Raw genomic sequence first — 26,497 nt, 5'->3', positions numbered from 1 at the left:
TCATTATGATCGTCCTACGCAAAATACGTCGTTTACACTCTGTGATAAAACGCGGTATTTATTAGGAAACGTCAAAAGCTAGTCCTAAACAATTCCACCCATTCATTCATGTTTCGTACAACATACACTAGAGTACTTTTTATTGTAGAGTAAAATTCATTTTTAACCGAAAACTAATTTAGTGTTTGTAACGCAAGACGGCACTTACGCGTGTGGAAATTCCCCGGTATCTTAAATCGTAAATTTGATTTTTCGCAAAAAATTTTTGGTATTGAGGATACCGCGGATAGCGTGAATTTCCACACGCGGCACTTGAACTTGATTCTTGTCTCTATGTCATATGTTATCAACAACGAAGACCGAATTAAGCAAGACACTTTGGTTGATGAGGTCTTATATCGAAAAGTATAAGTTAAAGCGAATGAAGTACAAGATTTTGTATCGATCTTTTAAAGACAATTTGATGAAGTAAAAAATCCGATATAATTATTGCACTTGTGATATTATGCTTGTCATCTGTGAATCTCTGGTTGTAAGTATTTTCTCATTTTAGTATTATTTCATTGTGCTATGCATTGGCCTATATGCTATCGTTCTAGTAATGGTTTGATGACGATTTTCGTAAAGGAAAAAGAAAAATTATTTTGTCCTGCGGGTTTTTCGCGTTGATTTACTTTCTTTCTTCACTTTTTTCGTGTAATATATAAATGTTCAATGTTCATATTTTTATAATTGGACTATTTTTGTAGTAATTTAACATAAATTAATTTCAACTTTAACACTATTTTTTATCATTTTTTTTTGCATCATTACAATTCGAATTGAATTCATATTATTACACTTTACACAGTACATTAACTCTACAAAATTATTTACACATTTATGTTAAACGAAATTACATTTTATAAATAAACGATGCCTATATTTATGTACAATTATTTATATATTTAGATTTAATTACTTTGCTAAAATCACCGTACATAAAACTTTTATTCAGAAATATTCTCTGTTACATTTTGTAGTATAAATGTTTGTGTGTTGTTTGTTGCTGCTGTTGTTGTTTTTGTTGTTGTTGTTGCACATTTTCTCACTTCAAAAACATTTATATTTTTGTCGATTTGAGAGTTCGGAGAGCTCATTTCGGTGATCCACCTTCTTCGTGTATTGTTTTCTTCTTCAGAATTCCTAAATCATTTACATTTTCTAAGAAACTTTTATGTGCTGATAGAACTTTTACCGTTTCGACATCCTTTTTCAATTCTTCCATGTCCCGCTTCAATTTCGCTCGACGATTTTGGAACCATGTGATGACCTTTAAAGTGAAAAAAATAAAATAAATAATCTTGATAGTAAACCCTACACTACAGAAATAGAGTCTGGGATAAAGAGGAACAGATTCAAGATTCGAAAAACTCAAATTCCCGGCATAATGTTTCATTTGAAGAGTGTCATTCGATTGACAAGAGAGCTGAGAACAGCTTCGCAAAAGCTTCCAACTATAAGAGATATTAAAAAATTGAACAGGTATGTCAATGGGCAGGTTATACGGAGTTTTCAGAAATTTTTCAGCAAGTGTGTCCTCGCCAGAATCTAACATATTAACTAGATCATCTAGTTCCACAATCTTTTTCTCTGATCACGGTACTTGTTTCATGACTTAAGTTTTCTGTCTACTATGGCGCACCCTATTTTATTTTGAGTTTGAGTTGTATGTCCCCAGTTTGGGGTATTAGTTGCTAAAAGACTAAGACAGGAGTTAGTTATCACAAAAACACTTTTCTCATGTGAAGGTGTACCAAGGGTAGAAATATCTATAGAACAACAGAATAATTTGGAACAAACCTGAGCATTAGACAATCCCAGAGCGGCAGCAATTTCATCTCGATCAGCAGGCGACAAATATTTTTGATACAAAAATCGTTTCTCCAATTCGAAAATTTGATGATTCGTAAATGCTGTTCTGGATTTTCGTTTTTTCTTTGGTTGGGTGCGGGAGGCGAATAAATTTAAATGCGATTGATCTGTAATGAAAAATAGAAAATTAATTTCGTTTGGATAAATTGTTGATTGACTGTAGTGCTTGTGGAGTGGGTTAGCCTAGTTTTCAATTGATTCTGAAAGTTAGTCTCTATCTCTAATTAACTGGAAACATAAAAACTACCTGAGGCTCTGATAGAATTGACGGTGAATTGAGTAATTTCGAAGTTATTATCGAGGATTATATGTTTCTATGTTTCAAATATTATTGTTGCTGCGAAAGCTTGGTGACGATATATTTTCCACCTAAATACACTTCGTTTGTGAACAATATTATCGATGAAAATCACATAATCCTTGAAAACACTAACGCAACGACATCAGCGATGTAACTAAATTTATAAGAAAAGTGCTACGACATTGTCTTAATTCGTCACAATTATGATATTGTATTACCCACAGCTTTTAATTTTTTTTTAGACATTTTATCTTTGAAACGCGTTATAGAGAGTTACGCCCCGGAGATTGTTTTAACATGAGTGTAGTTATATGTAAATTTTATCCATCAACAACGCATCTCTGGATGAAAGCATTCAACTGTTACTTTGCTTAATTATACACGGAACGCGTAATTGAAATATTTTTATTGCATATTTAAGAAATGATTTTCTTTTTGAAATATGTAGCTATTGCTACAACCACATACAACTAATGTCATCGCAAAATGTTAACCTGTACTTTGTATAACGTAATTATGTTCCGTTGACTTTACAAATTCGTACAATTCTACAGGAACAGGATGGTTTGATTTCATAAACAAAATTTCAACGAAATTCCTAATTTCTTAAAAAAAAAATCTTTTAATTTCATTATACAATTAAAGAATTTTATATGCTTCGGGGGACCTAAAAGAGTGGTTTTCATCGTTTAAACACTGCACTCTTGGCACCTTTAGCACGCAACAGTGATGCATAATATATGCGCTTTCGTGTGGTTCTTTTACTTCCATAATCGCACAAAAACAAAACATTCCAACTATATCTATCCAAATAACTATAAGTAAAGGTATAAGAAAGTAGTGGCAACGTAACGTTTTTCACTGGTTTAATATCACTAATTATTTTTATTTGAGTATCGACCCAATAATCTATTCTCTAGGACTCATAACTGATTAGTAATTGTACTTTACGCGATCCCTGACTCAATATGAATCTGGGAATCGTACTTGCTAGATAGAGTTTCTAGAGTATAACTCATAAGTATGATCATGATCCCTGATTAGAGTAGTTCCCCGGTAATCTTGGGGATCATAATTCAGAGAGTATAGATACGTAGACAGTATATTAGATCCCCTCCCCACCTCCATTTTTGAGGATTAAGAAAATAAATTGTTATGTATTCCACCGACTGAATCAACTGAAACAACTGCACCGACTAACGTTTGCGGTTATTGATTCCGACAGAATGCAAAGCTGCCATTTTCTTTGGTATTCTTCATTTTCATCTCAATATTATTAGTCTCATTATGATCGTCCGGAGTAAAATACGTCCTCTGTGATAAAATGCGGAGTTTATTAGGATACGTCGAAAGCCAGTCCTAAACAATTCCACCATTTTATTTACGTTAGTACAACATACCCTCTGCAGTAAAATTAATTCAACCGAACACTAATTTAGTGTTTGTACCGCATGAAGGAATATGCGAACCAGAGTAGTTCCCCGGTAATCTTGGACATCATAATTCAGAGAGTATAGAGACGTAGACAATACATCAGATGCCCATCCTCGTTTTTGACAGAATCAGTAAATTGTTAAGGAAAATTGAGAAGTTAGACTTTTTTATGTTTCGCCATGAGAAGTGTTTTTTGCTTTTCATTAAGAATAACTTGCCATCAGAAATACTAAAATGGAAGTTTTTCGAGAATAATTAAATTACATCAATGTCTGGGACTGAGAATATGTGGCAAAGAATGCTACGAAACCCAAAATTTCCACTTCAAACCAAGAATAGATCGTGTTGATGCCTCCCGAATGTCGTCTCAACATTTTTGTTGAACACTAATTTACGCTAAATATATATTTCCATCAACATATCAATCAAGTACAAATAAAATTAATGAAAAACATTCGAATTTATTCATGAATGTGATTAATAAATTTAACGCAAAAAAAACACCGAAAAATTTGTAATATCATAAAATAGCGAGAAGAAGTCGTTTTTACAAGAAAAATTTGAAGAAAAAAAAATTCGTCGCTTCGGTATTATAAATAATGTGAATTTTATAAATTCGTAAATTCGATGCTAGTTAACATTTATTTATGTCTATATATAAAAATAAATTTATTATTTATGTTCGGCCTAATAAGAATTGATAAAAATAGTTTACGATATGTGATGAGAGGCTCACTGGTCGTAATATAACGTTCATCGTTCAAAAAAAAAAAATTAGCTGTAGCGGAACAAGAGAAACTAAACATTTTCATCGAAAACGGAATCCACTTATGATTGAATTTGTGTTTTTTTTTTCATTCCAATCCATTCCTATACACCAAAATAATTATGAATTTTTTGAAACAAAAATCTTTCTGAAATTACGAATATATTTATAGATCTTAGCAACTTAAATGAGGTATAATCACATCAAGGTATAAGACGAATAAGAAAGAAATGTTTTTTTTTACTTTATATTAACATAATCATATATCTAAATATTAATTACATGAAAATATCCAGTTAGTATATCCAATAAATTTAAATATGAATACAAAATGTATTAAATATTTATAATACTTATACCATTCATAAAAATATTGTTGTGTGGATTTCTTTTTGATGTAAGCCGAAATCGCTAAGAATGGAAGAGGAGAGAAGAACAACAACAACAAAAAAATCGATTTCTGCGGTTAAGCATTTTATGATTCCACATTTTCATGTGTGAACAATTTAAATCATATTATACCCGAATCTATATGTATTATAAGATAATAATATATTTTCAATTGTATGAAGTTACTAATGAGAGATCGTTAGGTTAATCCATTTATTTTTTCGTTAATTTGCCCTAAAAACAGGTTTTTTTTGTATCGATGGAAGTAGCAATGATATTGAAACGATTAGTAATTTCTTGATGAAAATTAATTTATTTTAATGTTATTGCTATGGCAAAAAAAAAATCAAATTGAACGAGACATAGTTCTGTGAGCTTTCGTTCGACAACATCCGCATTGATGCGAAATTGGGAGGGTAACAAAGTCGGAAAATTGGGTGACAGTATTTACTCGAATTCAGCATTCTTTGAACATATACTGTTCCGGAATTCGGAATTATAAGAAGTATCAATTGCAATCCAATCGACACTAACGCGTGTGGAATGAGACATGCATTACTAGCGTAACCACATTTACTTGTGTATTAGTATATTACTTCCGAGGTTCCAAGTTGTGTATTTGAAAAGTGGGATCCCCTTCGGGTCGGGCTGTAACACCCCACTTATCAAATACACAACTTGGAACCTCGGAAGTAATATACTATTACGTGCTTCTGGTCGGTAAATGCAATATTTTGAGTACATTTTTCGCATTTACCGACCAGAAGCACGTAAAGCACTGTACGTACGAGGTGCCACATTTTTATTCCCCACTCGTCAAAATAAAAATGTGGACCCTCGGACGTAATGTACTAATAACGTGTAAGTCGCATGTGGAATAAATAACGTCGATTGGATTGTAATTGTTGAAAATGTAACTTCTTACGTTTCTTCTACCGTACGTCAATTCGAATTGGCATTTTCACTACTCACACGAATATGATTTACCTCACATTTATCCACTAATAAAAACAAAGACTTCAAGCCGGTAATTTACGTAACATTTCCTCCCTCGGTTCCAAATGCACGATTTGAGTACAACAGCAGGGTTCATTGGTCAAAGGAATACTAGCAAGAAGAATACTAGTAGAAGATTCGTGAGAACTTTGAAATTTTGATTTGATTCTCATCATTCTCCAACTATCAAAAAATGATTCTGAAGGTGAAAACAAGCGAAAAATGCGTTAGGAGTCGATTCAAATTCTCGCTTTATTTATTTTAAATTATGCCAAATAGGAATCTTATCGCCTACTAGTTTCGATTGCCAAGCAACCATTATCAGGGCATCTTATCGAAAAGTTTTTTTAATTTATTTTATCCGTCAAAGAGATAGATACTGCGCAGCTTAAAACAAAGTGTTTTGCTTTTAGACATCTGTTATCGGTAATAACGCTCAATATAAGCGAAGGTTTCGTGGCTGATGCTCTTTAATAAAAAATGTAGGTTTCAACATGTGAAGTAATAGAAATTGTAAGAAAATTCTTAAACAACGGAAGTAATAGAATCATTAGTTCCATATGTTTGCCACTTTTAAATGAAATATCACATTATTTTCACTTTTAAAATGGACTTCCAGGATAATTGAAATATAAACTTAATTGTTCTATCAAATATTTGATTTGGACAATAGTAGCAATCAAACAGTAAAAAAATCAATTTCTAAAAGTATTTCCTAATATACACCCCGTAAAATCTACAGGTGTCCAAGTTCGCTTATGGCATTCAAACGGCCGCGTTGACTTCAAATAACTCCCTCTGCTACGTGAACAATTTATAGGTTTCGGAGCCGTGAGTCTACATCATCATTTTCGATGAATCATGAATCATTTGAACGACTTCCAAATTTAAAATCACACCATCTCTCCATTCCATAAACTGATGCAAAAATTTGATGCACAAAAAAATGAACAAACGATTTTTAAATATGTAAGACGGAGTATAATAATACAACACTTAGGGACTTGGGCGAACATTTTTCGCACATCTTCGAAATTTATATAAAATTACAGTTATTGTTACGATAGAATGGTGTAGGCAGTAGAACCTGTAGCTGCATGTGATTATTATGCCAGCAGCTAAAGCTCATAACTTTTTTTTAAACAAAAATGTCTAAAAATTCGTATAATCAAACATTTCCAACTAAAACGGAAGGTCATTGTGTGAATTAAGCACCGTGGTTCGTCGATTCTTTTTTAATGACCATTTATGAACATTCAGATTTTGTGACCCTCGTCCCTTAAATCCATGGTTCAGCAATCCTTTACTAAACTCCATAAATATGTCCATCGTGAGATCGAACAGGCCCCAAATAATTTATTTTCTTGTTGCCACACCAAACAGCTTCTGATTGTTCAAAATAACATTCGTGCATACGTTTGAGAGCTGATATATCATAGTGACAACGCTACTTTATATACCTTCTTCTCAAAGTATAGTTTATATTTGACATGTTACGGTTATACATCATTTCGACCGAGGGAGTGGTCTGCTACTGAATGACAAACAATATTTTCTGACTGCTGACTGGACAGGCATTTCTACAATTTATCAAATTAATTAACTTCAAGACACATTGATCTCTAATCGATGTACAATGACACCCGAGTCGAGCATATAAATATCTATTTATATTTGCATCACTGTAGTGTGCGCTGTTGAGACACCTATAATCGACCTCTATGTTTATCTGGAACACAAAACGGACAGTAAGACAATCCAGAAAACTTTATATGTTCAGCTGTATAAATTATCCTTTACTATATTATGCGTAGCGTACGTATACATTTTCTCGAAGAAACATCAAAAAAAAGCCCCAACCAAACAAATCAAAAATATACAAAACTAAGGTAAAGACTTAACTATATAAAAAGGTAAAAAGAAAAATATTAATCCGCAATTTCATTCTATTTATGCCTATGCATTCGATAAACTGGAGAATGAATGATAATTTTCTCTCGCGATTCGTGCGGTAGCTCGAAGAGAGCGCCATCTCGCGCAAGGCGTGGTTTTATACCAACTCAAAGGTTACCGCTCTTTGATGTTTACCGCCTCACGTATGATAAAGTGCTATAGTAATTTCTCGTTTGAGAGTATGCTTTGTACTCTTCTACACGGTTAATATAATAATGTATTCTTGTATGTATATATGTGTTGTGTTGTATTTATATTGAATACGCGACTTATAGCGTGATAATACAATGAACCGAGTGTGTGCTTTCAATGTTTATATATATTTTGATACAATTTCTCATCAATTATATATAAATTGTTATTGTGCTTTAAGAAATAGTCTTTACAGTAATTAACTAGCAACCACCGACACACCGAAAGTCCAAATTGATAATTTGAATTACGGATAATAAATGATTGCCCATTTTCTATATTATAATAAAAATCGAAATATAATTTACCCAAAAAGATTTGATTTCATTCATTGATCTGTGTAAAATTTCAATGAACAGGCAATTGGCCGCTTAGGCGTGTTCAATTTGTTAGATGGTTATTGTTAGGCATTTTTTTCCCCGGAATTCTTTGCGTAGGATTCATGACGGGACGGTATAACGAATGCAGTAATGTGATGGATGGAGTGGTATCGAAAGTTATACCTATCCGTTCCTATCATCTAAAAGTGGCAAGCGAAAAGGAAAACTTTGGCGACGATAAAAGAAGTCGTTGAAGGAATGATACATGTCACACATTAAATCTTATATCGCTGAGAAGTCTCTGTAGACTGTGTTAGTGGAGTCGTGAGACGAAAAAATGCTGGAGATGAAAAAAAAATATTTTCGTTTGCCCGGGTACTATTTTCCGTTGTAGCACCTCAAATAATTAAACGAATATTCAAAAGGTGATTCGACATTCCCGTCGCTTAAATTTTTTCCGTACAGACGTCTCACAAATTAATAGCATTTTTAATGTTTTCACCGTCAATATATCCCAGCTGTCTCAACCGCTTAGGAGAAAAATTAAAGACAAAAACTTGGTCGATTAACAATTATTAACACATGAGCAAAGTGAAGAGTGAAGGGTTCTTTATTTCGTCTCGAACATAGAGTTATGTGCAATGCACTCACGCAGTTTTATCGCTTCTTTTGCACATTGCATGCAATTGTCGAATGTAAATTTTAATCGGCATCGCTATATGGTTAGTAGAGAAAAACACAAATTTTGCCGACGGTGTTAAATATGGTGAAATTAAACAGCTAACCCGCCAGAGAATATACTCTATCGGAGTAGATGTTTGATCTGTCGTTAGCGCGTTTCGATTATATGGTATAAACGAGAGGCTTTTTTGTTGTTGTTTATTTCAATATTATATACTTAACAGCAAGTCTTTTTTTAGAAAATGTTTGTTCATGATTTCATCCATCCATTCACTTCTACTCTACTACACAACCAAGCCATGCTTAAGATGATTCAAACAATAAAACGAAAGCACTTCATTCTTCATCAATTATAAAACAGGAATACGATTCGTATGGATTTGATTAGTCAAAAACGGCCGCGCAGGAAATTGAATCTACCAAGCGAAACCATTACACCGCGGGTTTTGGGTTTGTTTGTTGTGTCTCAAAATAATAATAATGAAAAAGTGCTACTAAATCTTTAAATGAATATCATGAAAGACCAATTAACTAACATAAAGAAGCAGATGTGCTGGCCTGGCAATAGACACTCTATGTTGTCGTTTTTTTTTTATTTACATATATTATGTGGTATATAGCCTTAACCATACACACATAACGATAATACAGTGTAAAATGTGTTGTTTGTGGTAGGGTGTTTTGACGCATCCAATTTAATTGAAGAAGTTAACCCTTATTGGAGATTTTGTTTTTACAGTATGCACAAAGGATGAAAATTAATCATGACTCAATCATTTTTTTGTTGTTGTTGTTGTACTATTGTGTTGTTTTCGAGAATGTAAAATTAATTATGGTAAAAGAATTAATGATTTGGTATATAGCTACGAGGTATAACTGACAAAAAAAATGTATTTGAAAATGGAAAAACGGCTGTGACGTTAACAGAATTATGTTCATTCTAGTGACGTTAATTGTACGTTGTTTCCATTTCAATCCGAAAGATAAGCCATTTGCAAGTTATGTTTTTAATTAAATACAAGTGGATTCTTGATGGCGCCATCGTTCTCTGTACATGGTCATTTATTAGCGCTTTAGTAGAAGCGAATAATGATTTGTTGTACTTAAATTGTCAACGAAACTACCTACCTAGACAGAGCTTTTCGTAGGACTTTTTTTCAGTTTCCAGAGAAAGCTTTCCGAATAGAATCGTATGCCAGTTATCTACATGACTAATTCCATTACAGTGCGAGAACATAAACCAGTCACATTTTCTACTAATACAATCCAATTTATGTTATTCAATCCACATACGATATGCACGTTATACGTTACATACGTAAATGTCGTAATATTGGTAATGGTGGATTGAAAAAGTGGAATTAAATTGTAACTTCTTATTTTTCCGCACCAGTAAGACTACTTTGAACATTGAAAAATATTTTAGGAATCATTTTAGCTTCATCAGATATATATTAATATTGGCTTATTCGGTGTGTGTCTATTATGTAGGCCGCACGAGGGCTTCAATTGGTTTTGAGATTAAGTTTCTCTATGTTGTACACATTGCAATTTAAAATATATGTCTAAGTTACTTTGTGCTAAGTAAAGTCATCTTTCACCAAGCAATATGCATATGTACCCTTTAAATTAAAAAAAAGGAATTTGTCAACAACGTGTAAAAAACAAAATGAAAACATACTCGGAAAGGGTGGCGATCCACTTGTCAATGGACAAATTCATGAACAAATTCCATAATCTGTTATACAGGTTATACCAGGTTTTAGAAATCAGACGGTTGTAGGCTCTAAGTCAAATCTAAGACAACAATGGTCACTTTTTTGCTGAAATGAGCCATATAGTTTTGATATATGAATAGCATGTGAAATTACATCTACAAATGGCCACAGTACCTGTTCGTTCAACACCAAATAGTTAAAAACATAAGCTTGGCGCATGAAGAACTCCCGCCATGACGCCCATCAAAATTTAGATGGGATCTGTTAACGACATCAATGATAAAAATATGCAAAGTCCTCCTATCAAAGTGGTCTTTTATAGTAAACAGTACGCTAAGTTGAATGAAGTAAAAGATTCGTCATAAAAAAGTTTGAACAAAAGAAGTAACAGATTCAATGATTATATTACAATGTGCTTGCCGTTTTAACGGTTAATAATATGGAAAGTAAGCTCAAATGTGGTTATTCAACTTATCATCTTTATTTCTTTATATCAGATAATGTATCGCCATTGTTAAAACAACTATACCGCTGAAAATATGGTCAATTAAATTAAACACTTCGTTTTTTGCCTATTATCACATGCTCGTACGAATCAAAGATATTAACAGAGCAGTATAATAATTAAGTAGCTAAAATGCCATGTATATTTATCACAAAATTGTAAAATGTCGTTTTACAAGGTACGATACCGTAATAATGACAAAACATCAATATTTATAAAAATGATCAGTGTAATTAATATAAATGTGTTGAATTTACATGTGCAATCGACTTCATAATTACACGAAGTTTTATACCGCCTGAAAATATATTATACACCGGGAGATACATCGTCTTTATGATGAAAGTCACTGTAATGCTACTTGCATTTTATGAAAGACAGATATTGCGGCATGTCTGTCATATCCACTCTATCAGCATATCATTAAAGTGCAATACAATTCAATCTGAAAACGTTTATGGTATGGTCAGTAAAAGAAATGCAAGGTGACTCGCATTTCTTTTTTAATTCTATAAACAATTAATGGGTTGCAAGAGTCAAATGACTGAGAACTGACATTCAATTTTAGCATTAAAGCGTTTTTCAGACGATGGAAGAGAAATGAAGGTTCAAGAGTACCGTTGTTGTTTTTCGGAAAATATGTGAAAATTTGGAAAAATTGCATAAATACTTCCAATCTCGCCGACTTCCGTTCGTTTTGGACAAAAGGCTAATTTTAGGCAACCAAAGCACATCGAAAAATTATAATAATTTGATCTCCCGTGGGGAAATCGGCGCGCGCCTGAAAACATTTACATGCTACGTGCGTTAATAGTTATTTTCCTAACGTGTGCTAAAAAAACTTTTTTTAAGGAAACAGATATTTCAGCGCGAGCCGGAGGCGAGTTCCTGAATCGAATGCGCTAAAAAAATCTTTTACCATACAGTTAGAGGTATTCAAATTTCAGCATGAATTTGCTTCAGCTGTTTCTCAGCTGATCCACACAAAACTTTTTATACGTCCTTATACGGTTTTACCAGCAGCTTTCACCGTATAAACAAGTATAAACAGTTTTGATCATATGTGTGGATGCAGGGCCGGACTGGCTACCAATTGGCAGCTTAGAGGCGCATAAATAAATTTTATTATTCTTAGGAGCGCCTAAAAGCAAAAGGCGCATCGGGCATCACCCGATCGTCCAGCTGAAACAAATCAATGCTGCAATTTCACTGCCTCTGCCTGTAAGTTAAGAACAACGGCTTTCCTAAGCGACTCTACACACGACCTACAAAACGAATGGTAGTTTCAAACACTTGGATAGTAATTAAATATGAAAAATTTATTTCCTTTACTAGGGAGGAAATATGGACTTTCCGTCCCTAGGGAAAAGTTTTCCCTCCTTTGTAAAGGAAAACGTTATATTACCATCGGGAAATAATTTGATATTTCGTATCCAGATGAGTAAAAGTGTCAGAGGTACTTTTACTCATCGTGATATCCTTCCCTTGTATATGTATAGTAATATATTACGATATGAGTTAAAAATAGTATATTGTGCGCCAAGTCTTACAATGGTAATTTTTTCAGCACTAGTACTAAGTGTGCCCTAATCGCGTAGCAATAAATCCTGCAGTTCCCGGAAAACTGCAGAAAGCTCTTTAAATAACTCGGGTTGAAAGGTCACGTTTCCACGTATTTATTGTCATTCTTTCGTTTCAACTCGGACTCCCACGAAAGCCGGACTTTGCAACTTTGCAAATTTCCATCTGCACAACAGATGCGATTTTTTATTTAGAGTAAAAAAATGATTGTCATGATTCTTAAGATGTTAAACGTATGTTGGTTTTCTTATTAGCAAATTTGGTTGCGATTTGCATTTTTATTCTAAAAGAAAGTGAGTTAAAATGACGTTATATCATGCACATTGCAGTATGGTGGACTTCGTTTTATCAAAATAAGAAGAACAAAAACTTGCGGTGTAATTTTTATAACCGAAAGACGAAAGATGGTCGAATGACACATCTATATCATCAAATCGTATTGGAGACTAATTTGTTTTTTTGTTGGTTTTTCTTCTTCAACTGTTGTATTTTTCATCCAACCGCTAAACACGTATCATCCGTGTGTGTGCATTTTTTTATTTATTTATTATATGCATGGCCTTTTCTCTTCTTCGTTCTGGTTTCTTTGTGTATATATATGCAATAATTAAGTAACAATGTAATAGTAAATATGAAAACAATTCCAATAATTGCATGGACTCGATCGAGTCTGACTGAAGAGAAATATCTTTAAAAGGAAGACGAAGAAAAAAAAAACCAACTGCAACAAAAACCACGTATTTATGTGCACTAAATAAAACGTGCATTATTGCTATCTACTTAAAAAATAACATGGCAACAAACATTTTTTTGATGTGTACAATAAAAATATTATATGAAAAAATGCAAACGTATTATTTATTATTCCTTTGTTATTGACATTAAACAACAAAACAAAATGGCCGAAAACCACATAATGGTTAGGACGACAAGATATTGTCATAAATTCACATTAAAAACGTTTTTGGTATATACATATATATGAAATAAATGGTTTCCAGCGAGGTTTCCATGCAACAAAAATATATTTTTTTTGATGTATGTTTTTTTCTCTCCGTAGACAATGGTGCTAAATATGCTTGTTTTCAAATGACTGGAACGATTTGAATTAATGATGGTTTTGGTGTATATATACAACAAAACACAACACTAAACATATAATATTATAACACTTCACGAAGTGATATTAGATAGATTCACTTGTCATGTCAGGTTCTTATTTATTATATAGATTCAATAACGATTCGATGAGGGACATTTGGTGGCTAAGTTGTTGTTGCTGTTTTTTAACGATTAATTTAATGTCGAAAGAACAAATTTTTTACCAATTTCCCTTTAGTCATTTGACTTTAGGTCATACAAAATTACTAAAAAGAACTCAAAAAGCTAGTGGTGTCCCTATTCAAAATGACATTCCATGTACAATTTTGAGAGATGAGCGAAACCAGTACCCAATGCGAATGGAATTTTAAAAATCCGAGGAGCCCAAACCTGTTAGAGTATCTGAGCATCCAAATCGTTGTTATTTTTAACTGAGTTGCAAACTGAAAAAAAAGAGTATCTTTCCACGCATCTGTCAAGTTTAAAACAAGAATTTACAATTTTTGAAATTGAAAACAGCCCATTCGACTTGGTCCATTTTTCTTGCATCCATTCAAACGAAGAAATCTTATCCAATTTTACTTGGACAATCTTAGTTTCCTGTCATCGCGTCACTAATTTAAATGTCTGTCTTACTTCCTGCTTTAAAAGTCCGAGGAAAGCAACTAAATTTTTGGTGAATTATTACAATTTGATTGTAATCTCTTGTCGCAACGAAACGACAACAGATGCGTATGCTTAAAATCGAATTTGGACGCATGTCACACACAATAACATCACAATATACATGCAAAGCTTCAATGAATTATAAAAAAATTAGCGAATTTCTCTGTGCACAATTTTATTAAAATAAACGAAAAAGATAAATGAAGACGTCCAAATTGATGGGTGTAATATTGGTTTATCTCCGATTTACCGCAGACCTGATTTCTTTAATATTTCTGTTAAATGACTTGATTGTTATTTATTTTCAGAAATATTAGCTATACCAACTGAATTGGGTTACATGATTCGCCGTAATTGCGGAAAGGACAAAAGTTAATTTATGGTTATCGTTTTTTAGCAATTGTTCGACTTAAATTCTTTTTTTTTAAATTTATTTTTAATCTGTTGTCAGTCAATCCTATCCATAAAAATATACCTAAAAACAGAATCTATATGTTCTTATGATACCTTTACTCAAATAGGTCAGTTGCAGCAATAAATTACTGTACGCAAGAATGCAAGAATAGTTATTTGTTAACCAAGCGAAAAAAAATGGAAATTTCATTTCGATGGTGTTGCTTAATCTTTCACATCATAGACATCCGAAGTTAGCTGCGGTGAGAAAATAATTATTTTCTCGCTTGTTTTGTGAAAAAGAACTAAATTAAGCAGAAAACAGTGTTCAATAGTATGTATCGAAAATGTTTTTTAATTTATTACCTCAAAAGCTGATAAAAAAGCTCAAAAATGTCAAAATTGGTGCAAGTCTGGTTGTCAGTCATTGTGCTACAAATTTATTTGATTGTTGTTTTGTGCTACAAAGTCTAATTTTTGTCGATTTCGTTCACTTCAATGTATACAAACTTTTTGCGGCTTTCTCAAAAGCGAATAGATTGCCACTACGCACTACCGTTCGTCTGTAATTTGTTATCGACAACGACGACTAGTCTAAACGATAACTTTGGATGCTGTTGCTGTACTCTTACTGTTGAAAACGAACGTCAACACCGAACTTCGGCGCAGCGCCAGAATAGCATAAATATCTGGCAACATGAGAAGCGAATAGAAATGTCATTAGTATTGCCGAGAATCTTCGATCGCGACGAGTTGTATAAGAAGTTCTCGAGTTTTAATCGAAATTAATCGAAGTCAAATAAGAAAATTAAAGTAATTTACGTAGAGTAAAGCCATTAGAATAGAATAACGGGTGTGTGGATCTAAATTTGATAGCTATGCACTTTAGCTAGTGCCTAGTAGTGTCTATAAACAAGATCAATAAGTGAACTAGGTAAAGTCAACGTGCCGAACGAAATTTTCTCTTTGTTCAATTTGGATTTAATAACGACTGATCTCAACGTTTGTTTATAGTTTCCATAGTTATAGTTTATAGGTCGATCATAGAAAAATCTATTGCGCTTGTAGTCTGTTACTTGTAAGAGCTTACGTCGTCATAGGTAATTATTTGAATTTCGTTGCTTTGAATGACACGACCTAACCTCAATTGTGAACTATCGTAGGTACGAATTTGCTCTGAAATCCACACACACGCATTGTTACAAATTGTTTAATTATCAGGAGAACACTAAATGTAAGATCCAGGTGTTATTTTGCTAAGATTCAAATCCTAACTGTTTTTGTTTATATTAGGAATTTGAAGCTGCACAATAAATTCGTTACAAATTTGAATTGAGTCTGCTTGCATACATTTTATCCTCACTCCTGCACCGTTGTTGAAACAACACTTACAGCAAAATGAAATGTTAAAACAAATGAAGTAAAAGATTTTGTAATAACTGGATAACAACATAAGTAACAGATATTGTGTGATTATACCATGACAATTTTACAACTTTTAAAAGGTTAAAGCACGAAGTACAACCATATTCTTGCTTTGATCAATTAGACTTGTCAAGGGTAACACAGTCCCTTTCCACGAAAACGGTAACACAGTCCCTTTCCACAAAAACATTGCTATACTAGGCATTAGTAATAAAGTAATATGCAGATTAAAATTTCATTAGATTAAAGATAAGTCGCTTTTTAAAACGGTCAAGCAAATGCCCGTAAATGTTATAAAGATGCAGTGAGTATAGTTACACAATAAAATAATCCTGCATTGACACGAAAATTGTTGAACTAAACGAATTATGCAAAAACAATAATTTTCCAACTTAAAGCTTTCCCTATATATTACCAGTGCCCATATATCCATTACCCATTCGTAATTGCATACACATTTTCAAATCAATAAACTAAGCATATTCTTGCTGACATGCAACATTCCGAATGTTAAATAAAGAAATTTGATATCGGTATGATATTTATATCCAGAGTGTGTTGTATACCCACAGTAAGGAAGAGGTGGCTGTTAAATGCAGATGAAGTTACATGTAGCCGCTTAATTAAAAGAAATGCGGTACGCGGTCGATTTTGTAATTTATGCAAATTAAATCATCATTACTTAAGTAGATAATTAGAGAGCCGAAAGAAACAAGAGTATGATCGGCGTACGAAATATTTAAATCTAAATTATTTTCCGAAAAAATTTTAATTCAAAAATTACCAACATCAGGAAATCATTTTTACCCAAAGCACTTCAATTATCCAAAAAATTTTGGGTTTCTTTTTTTTCTCATTGAGGCATTAATTAAGTATGACAGAAGTTACAATAAAAAAAATTTTTTACTTCAGATACACATATACGACTATGTATAACCAACACACATATTTAAGCGAAACAGCTCGGCGTTCATAATATAACCATCATCTAGCCGAGTGAGAGAAGCAGGCAGAAGATGAAAAAAATCATCTTAAAAACCAATTTATTAACCATATGTTTTATTACATGTTAATTAACCTAAACGAAGAAAAAAAATGTATAACTGGAGTCAACACATATTATGATGCAATGTCAAAAAATGGTTTTGTGTTTATATATAGCGCGATATACAGAGAAGATGCTTGTGCATATATGATAATCTTAATAATAATAAAATAAAATTTTGAAAATTTAAATTGCTCTCACACGAATCCCATTTTATGCTACTCGGATATAGACACATCATTTTTGTACACTACACGAAAATAATAATGGAAAAATGAGAGAACTGACGAAGAAAATTATCTAAATAAATAAAACATTAAAAATTAGCTGACATGTGTGTGGTTTTTTTATTGTTGTTCTTCTTCTACTCTTCATTCATTTTTTTTTTATTTATTAAATTGAGTTTACATCCCTTTTATTTACAAAATTTCCGAATTTAATCTTTCATAAAGTGGGTATTTGGTGAAATTATACTTAATCATAATAATAGAGTTTTTATTATATATTTTCGGGTTGTAGGATCTCGGCTATAAATATATTGTGTGGTCCAATTAAATTAAAACAGTTGGATACAATTTAAACATATGAAAAAATACAACAAAAAAACCATTTTCAAATAGAAAGAAAAGTATTAAAAAATTTCGGTTGGTTAATAACACAGTGTGAAAAATTGTTCAATTAAGTCTTCCATTTTGTTTGTTTGGTTTGATGGGAGCGATTGACTGTATATACATATGATACATATTATTCACCACAATTTAATAATTTTCAGTGTGATGTTGTAATTCTTTTTTCCCATTCAAAAGAAATAATAATTTTCTTTTGTTGTCTATGTGTGTAAAATGTAAGTTATCCTCTTGTGTGGATGAATAAAAAAAAACAACAAGCCAACAACAACATCAACAACAAATATTTTGAAGTTAACATTGAACAATGTAATATTATTATGCATGTCAAAAGTAAATTGCACACCTAATAGCCTTCAATTATATTTTATATTATCTGACTTTGATTTATTTTTACCGATTTATTCAAAAAATTTCAACCGAATGTACAATTATTCGTTGATTGTAAAATATATAATGAATAATACCTTAAGGGTAGAAAAGATATCGGAACTATTAAGTAGACTTTAATAGAAAATTGAGTTGCGTTACACGATACTAATGTAAACTATCAGAAAATCTTAGGTATCGATTTCAAAAAGTAATTTGTTTAGTCAAAGCATGGAAAACATTTTCTTTATCTCTATAATTGAATATTGTGAACATTGAGATAGCCTTTATCACTTGCTCTATCAGCCAAAAACATGTTATTGAACCAATCGCTCCATCACTCCACCTTGTCCTTTAACTTCATTAAACAAAAAGTTCGGTTCAGCTTTCACAAAAACAAAATAATAAATTTGCATCGTTTACGGCGTATATCATAAACTTCTGGATTAAAAATTTTAATTGACTGTGGCACGTACGAAAACTTCTTCTTCTATTTTTGTTGTTGTTGTTGTTGTTTTCTCAAATTCATTCCAGGTTCCGAAAGAGAGTATTATCTTTAACTTAATTTTATTTATCGCCAGTCTAGTCCATAATTGCTTAATTATAACACGGAAAACTCGGTCGTAATCGAAACGTTATATTTGAATATTATGAAAATGACCGACACTAATCGGAAAATTATGGGTTGCCATCACTTTTTAACTTTGAAATAATTACACTGAAGTCCTCATCTGGATACGGAGATATCGAATTGCGGCCATTTTGTATTGGACAATATTTTTCGTATGTTATGATAGCCAAAGTTTACTGAATGTGCATGAAAAATTTGTGCTAAAAAATATTAAATTTTCGACTCTACAGATGCTTATATGTACTTCATCTTAATAAGCCCATAAAAGTTGCGAATTTATTTAATTGACAAATAAATCGTCATTTGTGTGGTTAGTTTTTGTTCAAAACTACCTTGAATACACCATCACCCGTCCTTATCCCTATCGGTATTCTCTTACTCCCCTTGCATTATAATTAAACTTCAAAAAAATATATTAAACCCTGTCCATCTTTTTTATTATGCGAGAAAAGACAATCTTCGCTAACAATGTTTCTCCTTTTCAACAAATTTTGCGAGTTGATATTCGCTTGTCATTGTTAAAGCCATTTACATAAGAACGTACTGAATTTTGTAGTTTGAGATCAATACATTTTTTGTGAGTCGAAGAAACAGAAATAATAATCGAATGAGATAAATGTTCCACCAATATTTCTACGCAAGTTTTCTCTGTTGTACTAGAATAGTCCCTAGAATTCAATTAAATGCTTTTTGTTAGTCAATTTAACTTAGAGCCCCGATGAAGTATTGGTAGCTGCACACAAAGCGATCCAAATTCCATCAATAAAATATAACGACATAACGACAGACTGCAACGAACGAATCCCTTTTCACTGTTATCATCTGTAAATATATTGTGGATTTTGTGGATCTAGTTCTTAACCGGCTATTTAATATCGAGATTCTCTCCTAAATAAAATGAAATTGAAAATCGAATTACTTTGATTTACACTTGGTCATTTGTGAAACAAATGATTCCTAATGATGACACTTTAATTTGAGTACACGATTGACTCGGTCCATAGAGGCCAGAAGATCAGAAAAACATACTGATATCTGGGCCTGGGCCGTAGTCAAAGATAAAAACAAAACATAAAAAAATGATTTATTTAAGAACAGAAAAGTTATCGAAACCAATATAATGCAATTAACCATGCAACCGGAGTTATTTATGTTATGACAAAATGCTAAGTCTGTCATCTGTCTAAAGTAATCCAACTAAATATGATCATAATACCATAGCACATGTCTGTTCGGGATAATTATGCCACCGTTATCTCATACTTAAATAATAGCCGTTTAATAATGTACTTAAAAGTTAAAAAGCAAAGACAAATTTCTGTAAAATATTATGACACTTTTCAGATAAAATCAAAGAACTTAAGTAGTTTTCGGTTTGTCGGGCCAAGCACAGAGTGAAATATGAAAGCGTTTAAAAGTGAATTTACCGAAATCAAACGTTACACAATAATAATAATAAACATTTTTCGTTGTAGAGCAGAGTTTAAGAGAAACTGAATTTTTCTCTTTCTCAAGCAAATCCGGAGTTTACTTGCAAACGATTTTCTTTTTTCTTTTTAAATATTTATTTTTAACCATACCGCGATTCGATATTCACATAACCGAAAACAAATACGAAAAATAAAAATAATTTGTGTAATGTAAACTATGAATTTCTATGCCAAATTATTTAATTGAAGTGATATGATACCTCACGTATTATAATAATATGCTCTACGATCATAATAATGATTTCAAGATAACAAATGAAGGAAATTGTATTATGTATCCCATTAAGAAAATTCCAACCTGAAATCAATTGGCCGTATTTGTAAACATTCTTGTTAGCATTTCAGATTGATTTCGAATGAATGAATAATAATAAAAAAAATATGTAGCAGAGATAGTGTTGTTTTACAAAATTTGAAACGAATCACGTGCACGTGGGGGCATTCGGTAATAATATGGTAAATTTTCATATTTTTATGTTTTACTCTATATGCATGTTGATTATAATATGTATACATATACATAGTGTATGTGTGCAGTGCGCTACCTTCTAATGATATCTTTCTCGGAAACGCATAATGTTCATTTGCAAAATCAATTTTACGTAATAAAGAAGCAATAACATCATTGGATGTGTTTCAGTTTCGATTTTTATTTTTGCACACATCGAAGTCTAACAATCATTTCGTTGCTCGATGTTTATTCGTTATTGTCGTTTTGCCAATTTTCGATTTACATTTACGTTGAATGAATTTTCAACTGGCAAACGTATCGCCACGTAAAATCCATTACTTCTATTGTTTAATGAAGTTTAATAAAAAAAAAATCGTGAGGAAAGGTGAGGTTTACTTTAGGGACGAAACTTTACCCCACGATTATGAGTAATATAAACTGTTTACCGAATTTGGCTTCGCCTCGCGGATCGGTAAATTTCACACAAAAAGTACGATTTGCATTATTTTGTCCTATTGTTCAGTAATGTAAGTAATGATAAAAAATCTTTTACTTCATTTGTTTCACCATTCATTTTGAGAGCTATAAAATAGTACCAGTTGCCGGAAATCATTTATAATTTTGTCGATAACAGATGACGTTTCTTGAAGAAACCTAATCTAATTTACTGTATTGTATTTATTGAAACGAACATGATAATTGGAAAAGAACATTTTTTAGATTGAAATTGACGTAAATCATGTTGTTGACGCAAAACTTTATAAAACCGCGTTGAAACTTAGGATTGTTTTAAGTTGTATTAGTACATCAGTTGGTCGTAAAACGTTGAAAAAATAAAATTAAAATAAAAAAAATAAAAATCACATAGAAATGGTACAAGCCGAAGGCAGGTTCAATGTTCAAAAAAAATTCGCATCATTTATAGCAATTGTACTATTGAAATGCCAAAAGAAAATAGGAAATTTCACCAAGAGTGAAAGCGTCCAGAGCGAAGCAAGGGCCGCAATTCGCTCAAGCTGAAATTTCCTATTTCTTTCCGAGGGGAACACAACGTTTTTCGCGAAAATCTGTATTTTTGTCATGAAAAACAATTTTACTTTATGTTGTTGAACTAGGTTTTTTTTACAGTTTCATTCCCTTGAAAATTTCACTAAGAATTTGACGAAATATTCTTCTTAAATTCATTTTACAGAAGCAAAAATATAGGTTCTCTCTAACAGGTTATATTTATGTTCAGATAAACCTTAGCATTGCATTATAATGAAATTTTATTCCTAAGATATGTCTGAATGATCTGTTCGGATACACATAGTTTTTAATGTACAACTTTCAATATTGGCTGCGTAATTTCAACAAAACCTATAATTGCATCATCTGCTCAGCCCTGCATCACTTTCTAATCAAAGCCATTTTGACCATAGCAATAACTTCCATCTGCTTTTGTACGACACGCCATATATATGAATATTAAACATACAGATGCGTCCACTAATAAAGCCATCTACATTTTAAATAGAACAAACTTGCGAATCTCTTTTGTTTGCAAATTAATTTTAATTTCAATTTTATATTTACCAAGCAACTAGTAATTTTTTAATATTATAATTCTGCCCACCGGAGAGGAAAAAAAATAGCTAGTTACCCCCTTTAAATGCTAACAATATTATAAGTTATTATCGTTCTAATTGGATGATGTGCATGTAAGGTCTATTTAATTATTTAGTCATTCCATCAATATAACATCTACTAAATATCGAATGAACTCGCGTGTACACTACAGTTATTTTAAATGAGATGAGCACTGAATTGAGTACATTTAAGTACACATACGAAATACAAAAAAAAAACAACAGCGTAAGTGAACAGTGAACAGCTATAAATGGTACTCTAGGTACATGCAAAATGGAAAATATATTTTTTTTCATGAATTTTTTTTTAATAATGTGTAAACGATTTTTGCATGATAAACGCAATCGTGAACGTCTTGTTAATTTAAATTATATTAAGTAATTTAATTGCGACTGAATACGTTGTTGATGCATGTTTGTTCGACAATTATTTATTTATTGATTCAGTTAATTCTTATTGTGTAGATTTTTCATTTTTACACCTTTTTGGTCGTTAGCGATTTTTGCTAATAAATACGGTTGTGTTTGTCATGTGCTATTATTGAAATCAGACGATCGGACCGAAATAGCGTTGAAATGACACGGCGACAATGGATTAGAGAAAAAAAAAACAATATTTATTTGATGGTCGTACAACAAGTGGAAACGACTGTTTGTGTTAGAACTTAGAGAATTTAACGAATTTTTATAGTTTGGATCGGACAGCATCTCTAGCAGCTTTTATGTCACAATTTAGTGGTTCCAACTCAACTGATCGATTAGACGGACTGAACTGTCTTTAGTCAAAAAATACTGTTTCAAATAACAGGTCACAATATCACATTAAACTTCAATTGATTTTTCGATCGGTAAGCATTTGTCATTTGAATTACAAATGATAGCAAAAAAATATTTCTTCAAAAGCACAAACTTCTTTGAATGTGACATAACATAGGGAATAGTTGTCAAAGTTTCATTGTCTTAGCAGAATGATTGTGCTGCGAAGAGTGATTAAAAAAAGTTTTATTTGTCATGACTCATGGATTTCCCGTTTAATATCGTTATAAAGTAAGTTCTTCAAATCACTTACACGAATAACATCTTTTAGTGGAAACAATTTTCACGAGGTAGAATTTTTGCGTGAAAAGTATCCTTGGTCTGGGAAATAGCACCGCTAGGGATACCTTCATTTTAAATTAAGAAAAATTACATGTTTACGAACATTATTTGGCTCGATTCACATACTCTAATCCGTCGCTGATGATGTGTGACTGACGACATTTTAATAACGAAAAATTAATCAAACTGACAAAAAAAAAACTTCTAACACATTTACATTCCAAACAGAGACTCCATCCAATAAATGTCTCATCCTTGATGATTTAAAAAAAACCGGTAATGATTAGTCAAGCAAAGTCGCCCAATTAATGACCCTTGACCTTTTTCGTTTGGATGTTCATTTAGTCTAACCAATTTTAACCGACCACTCAGATCCTCTTTCAATTGCTAATCAATAATAACGCCGGACTTGTAAAGGCAAAAACAAATATTTACCACAATAAAATCAGTGCATGCATCACGTCAAATGGAAAGCATTCGCATATACTTATCTATAATCGGCTAAAGCATACAAATTAATCGACATTATTTATTGTTATGTGCATGTTATGGACATTTGCATAAAAATTTACCAAAGCGGCACGACCATCATTTATATGTTTCAAAATTGGAACGAGCTGTGTGTACCGTGTGTACGTACAACGCCAGTCTTAATGAATATGATCCGTTCTGTCGTCGTGCAGATTTTTACTCATTTCTGTGATTTAGTGTTAGAATGGACACAGAATCGTTTAAATCGTTCTACAGACAGTTCCATTACTCCATGACTTTGACATTAATAAAAACGAAGAAGTTGTCTGTGGTAAGGTGTAAAAACAAACCCGGTAATAAAAAGGAAACTTATTAAAATAACAACGAAATTACGAGCCCTCTTTGTTTAGTTGGTTTTCGTTATATTAATTCTCCCTTTCGATTTTTTTTGCTGAAAAACGTAATCATCTTCCATAATATTACTAAAAAACGAAACACCTTAACTTGAACCGTTGTGCTGTATAAAAATCAATTAATTCTATAATGTGACAAGCCTTGTTCTTGTGTGCGGTGAGTATTGTAATCTTTTTTTTTCTACAGTTTTTTATACCTAATTTTCTTTATGTTAGGTATTTATGGCGACAAAGGTAATTAATTACACTAACATCATTTCATATTATACGTGTGCATATACGTAATTTTCTTGCGTGTGTTTGGGGCGGAAAATATTAATGAGGCTGACTATTCACAAACGAGAATAATTGTATTAATATATACAAATATAATACAAGTTTATAAACGAAATATGCCGCAGGTAAATTACATACTCATTACTCTCGTATATTATTCGTACGAATATATTTATACACTCCAATATATGCGTCCATATATTTGTTGTGCAAAGCGAACAATATGTATATTCATATATAACGTACACCAGAGTACATAAATAATGTTTCCAACAACCATCGCGCGATATATTTAATTTCATACAGTATTCGATCATTTTTTAGGTGTTTTGTGTGATTATATATGTAACACAGGCACTCGGGTTTTTTTTTCATTGAAATTCAGTGTAAGAATTATGTTAAACAAAATGAGTGAGGTCTGAGGGAACAAGTTGACAGTGACATTTACTACTTACCTGTAATGATTATTGTAATTAATTTTTCAAGTATATTCAGTGAAGATATGAACATTTGATAATTTCATTTTGAAACGTACTACGGTTGGTATTAAGATTTATTTCTTAGCGGAACGAAGATGTCCCTTTTTTGTTGTGTTGTACTAGAGAGACATTTATAAAAAAAAATGTTTTTATATTCATGTACAATGAAACAAAACAACTGCTCGGAGCGATGAAAAATGTGGATTTCCTGGGTGTTCAATAACGCAAAAGTTAATTCTTTTCTGTCAGTGTAGATTCAAGAACTGTCGGTCGATGATGTCAATTCTGTTTGATCTTGGGACTAGAGAATCGTAGATTTAAGTCGATCCGACGAAATTATCACTAAGTCGACAATATTGTGACCAATACAAATCGAAGGCTAAAGTTATAAGTGAACTTGTCCATTTTTATTAGATGAGAGGTTAGAGTTAGATTCGAAGACCTAATGATCAAAATAAAACCTTGGAAATTCTCACTTAAAAGGGCGTTTCTTTGTTTGAAATTAAGTTGTAGCTCCACATTCTGTACGTTCTTTACTCAAGCTAACATCCGCCCTAATTAGGCAAGTTTGAATATTTAATCCAGTGAAATTAACACGATATCAGTAAGATTATTTTGGTCAAGATATCGCGAAGAAAAGGGCCAAAAGATCGTAACTAATTTCATTTGATTGCTTCCATAAATCAATTTTTTGTCTTTTCACTCAAATGCACAAAACTCATAAAATAATGAATTGTTGTTCATTCGTGTTCATCACAAGTTAAAAAAATTTATACGAATTTTCGTTCATATCAAACATTATAAATTATTACACCATAGCCAATCACCGACCCCTCAATATTATCTCTCTTGTTGTCACTTTAACACATAGAATCCACAAAATGTGTTCCCCACTCTTGAAAATTTTATTTGCAAGGGAACCGTAAACACTAATACGGATAAATGATCTGGCAATTATTGCGAGGGCAATCAAATCAAGTTTAAACGATTTCCCTCCCTTATAACACTGTGTGTAGCACATTCATCTAACTTTAGTATTGACATCGGAGAGTTTTATTGGCTACAAAAGGAAATCCGTGATTTATTAGGTGAGCTATTTTTCAGAGAAATACTCATGTACAGAGGATATATCTGTGTTACGATTATTGGAAAATATTTGACATCGGTTGGGAGACCGTAAAATT

General features: G+C 32.1%; 1 protein-coding gene across 1 annotated transcript in view; it reads right to left on the bottom strand.

Annotated features, from left to right (window-relative positions):
• Positions 1–662: 662 nt before the first annotated feature.
• The window catches only part of LOC119069356 (barH-like 2 homeobox protein), a 47,084-nt gene continuing 21,249 nt past the window's right edge, over positions 663–26,497 (bottom strand). The window contains exons 2-3 of the mRNA XM_037173429.1: positions 1,843–2,021; positions 663–1,312 (exon numbers count right to left, since the gene is read on the bottom strand). Coding sequence (XP_037029324.1) covers positions 1,136–1,312; positions 1,843–2,021 — 356 coding nt within the window. The 3' untranslated portion in view covers positions 663–1,135. The remainder of the gene's footprint in view (positions 1,313–1,842; positions 2,022–26,497) is intronic.

Source organism: Bradysia coprophila (assembly GCF_014529535.1).
Source record: "Bradysia coprophila strain Holo2 chromosome X unlocalized genomic scaffold, BU_Bcop_v1 contig_26, whole genome shotgun sequence".
Taxonomy (NCBI): Eukaryota; Metazoa; Arthropoda; class Insecta; order Diptera; family Sciaridae; genus Bradysia; species Bradysia coprophila.
The sequence above is the reverse complement of the archived record's forward strand: the minus strand, read 5'-3'. Positions and strand labels throughout refer to the sequence as shown.